Source organism: Agrilus planipennis, unplaced genomic scaffold (genome assembly GCF_000699045.2).
Source record: "Agrilus planipennis isolate EAB-ADULT unplaced genomic scaffold, Apla_2.0 scaffold96, whole genome shotgun sequence".
NCBI classification, from domain to species: domain Eukaryota; kingdom Metazoa; phylum Arthropoda; class Insecta; order Coleoptera; family Buprestidae; genus Agrilus; species Agrilus planipennis.
Window position 1 is genome coordinate 795,129 of NW_020438968.1, and position 2,555 is coordinate 797,683.

A 2,555-nucleotide genomic window follows, 5' to 3' on the forward strand; every position below is an offset into this window, starting at 1 on the left:
ATAGGTTGGTAAGACACCTTCTCAGGCATGAAGGTCTAGTCAGAGACATATTAGAGGCAGAAACAGGAGTTAGGAGGGGTAGAGGTAGACCTAGATTAGATTACTGTTCGCGAAAAGTTAAGGATATGGATTGTTATAGTTTTAGGGGAATGCGAAGTTTAGCTCAGGATAGGAAAGAGTGAAGGTACGTGTCCAACCAGTCTTAGGACTGACAACCTTATGATGGTGAATAACTATCCATTATAATTTATTACAAGCCGAGTTATCCTCATTTCGTTCAAGAGAAATCAATTATCATTCGAGAATATTCTCGTACCCTCTGCAAAATATCTAAAACATTCTCAAACCCTGTAGATGTAGGGGATATAGAAAAACTCTGTAACATTCTGTAAAGTTTTGACCAGACTTAGGAACTCAACATCTTTACTGACTTTTACTTTCTATATGGATTCTTTTGGAGTGATAGTCTTTTAGCCCTCATATCTTTCAAACCAACCCCTGCAGCTAAGAACCGAAACCTTCTTCATAGACGGGGGATAAAAGGCTATAATAACATATAACTCACAAGGCCGAAGTTGAAGAGCTTTAGCGGCACGTACGGACAAACTATTATAAATATGTATAGCTTTTACCCCTAGCCTTCGCCTAAGGGGAAAAAAAGTAGCCTATAAATCACTCATGACTGCCTTCTCTTTATGAGAAAAAAATATAAAAAGTTTATTGAATATTTTAAATAAAATAAAAATGACCGAGATATGTTTTTCGGCGAGTAAATAATTATAAATATCTTTACGCAATTAAGTTTAAACGACAAAAAATCAGTTTTTGTTACCTTTCAAAATATTGAAAATTGGGAGCTCTGGGTGTGAGTGATGCCTGTGCCATACACAAGAACGTTTGTACCTGTAAAAGTAAAAATTACACATTTTTTTACACATTTAAAATAACCCACTTTTAATTGAAACTTACAAAAGCAAAAACTAATATTTTCCAATTCATCGTATCTATCTTTCGGTATAATGTTAATATTACCCGTTTAACTTTTACGCAAAGCGATATTAAACTGAAGGTGAAACTGAATAAGTTCAAGTTAAGTGCGCGTTGCGTTAGTCAGAAGAGAAAGTTGCGATTTCTGGAATAACTTCTCTCGTAATTACAATAGACATGTGTCAACAGACCATATGTATAATTTGCAACACGATTGAGACGATAAAAATATTAAATTAAAATTATGATGGAGTACTACGAAATTTATAAATAATTATTGAAAAGTTTATGATTTAAAATTTAAAATAAATCTATATGTATAATTTTGTCCTGCTTATTTTATGAGTATTTTTATTATCATCTTAATCATATGCATGGATATGAAAAAAAGCTCCAATAAAAAACAACTTTTTTGTTTTTATATTTATATCTCACATGTTACTTTTTTTATGAAATGTATTGGGCTATAAGTTCGTTACATAAATAATTTCAAATACATAATAAATAAATAAATAAATATTTGCAAATGAACTTCATTGGAAAAAGGTAACTTCCAAATTAATAGAAAAGTAATTATCTGAAATTAGAAAATTGTAATTATGTCTTAATAGTCGCCTATTAGTTTATAATTGACCTAATGTCGTGACATAAATTAACACACGCTATTATGGGAGGCTTCTTATGTAGATAAAACACTTTCCCTTGTTAAGAAATTAGTCTTACATAAGTTGCTGTAGCATTAAAACCCATCTAATCGCAGCGGACGAAAAATGAGGACTACATTAAAGGTACGTAAAGAATTTTTTGTTAGTTTGTGTTAATTAAAGAAACAGGTAAATGTTTACTACATTTATTGACCTGTAAGTTCAGAAAAAAAAACAAGTTATAGTTCTAGATTGACATAATACACAATGTGTTTAAAATAGCTACATTTTTGTTAATCTTTGTTGTTTTTTTTTTACCTACAGAAACAAGGAAATTTCTTACATACTGTGAATATTTGAAAAAACCATTAACATATATTTACATTTATTTACATTTTTTCATTTTATACATACTCAAAAAGTTAGAACATCTATTAGTTATATATTCAATTTCTCTTATCCAGATGCCTCCTTATTTCATTGGCATTTAATTCGTAAATTTCATTAAAAATGCTTCCAACTTCTGCATTCTTTTCGTTAGTTCTACTCACAAATAAAAGGTAACTAACGTTAAGACGTGTTAATTATTTTATTTACAGCTGTTATTTATTTTAATAATTGGCTCTGCCGAGTGCAGTAAAATTATTCGCGATCTTATTCAATGGAATGTTGCGGGACTTCCTGTGTTACACAAAACTGTATCAATTCCATTCGATCCAGATGTAGCCATTAGAAGATCGCGTCTTTATCAGGAAGTTAATGGTTATCATGGTGAAAAAGCGCTTGAACGGTTAGGACTTGGAATTGACGGAAATGATTTACAAAGATTGGAACAGCAACAGACAAGAGATAAAGATATATTAGGCAGAAGTTACGATGAATACAATAAGTGATATATATGTAGTATAATAATAAAATAAAAAA

General features: G+C 30.5%; 1 protein-coding gene across 1 annotated transcript; it reads left to right on the top strand.

Moving 5' to 3' along the window:
* Window positions 1-1,507: 1,507 nt before the first annotated feature.
* On the top strand, window positions 1,508-2,547 carry LOC108734412. Its single transcript, XM_018465972.2, has 2 exons — window positions 1,508-1,775; window positions 2,231-2,547. The coding sequence occupies exons 1-2, from the start codon at window positions 1,758-1,760 to the stop codon at window positions 2,522-2,524; spliced, it is 312 nt and encodes a 103-aa protein (XP_018321474.1). The 5' UTR covers window positions 1,508-1,757; the 3' UTR covers window positions 2,525-2,547.
* Window positions 2,548-2,555: the final 8 nt, after the last annotated feature.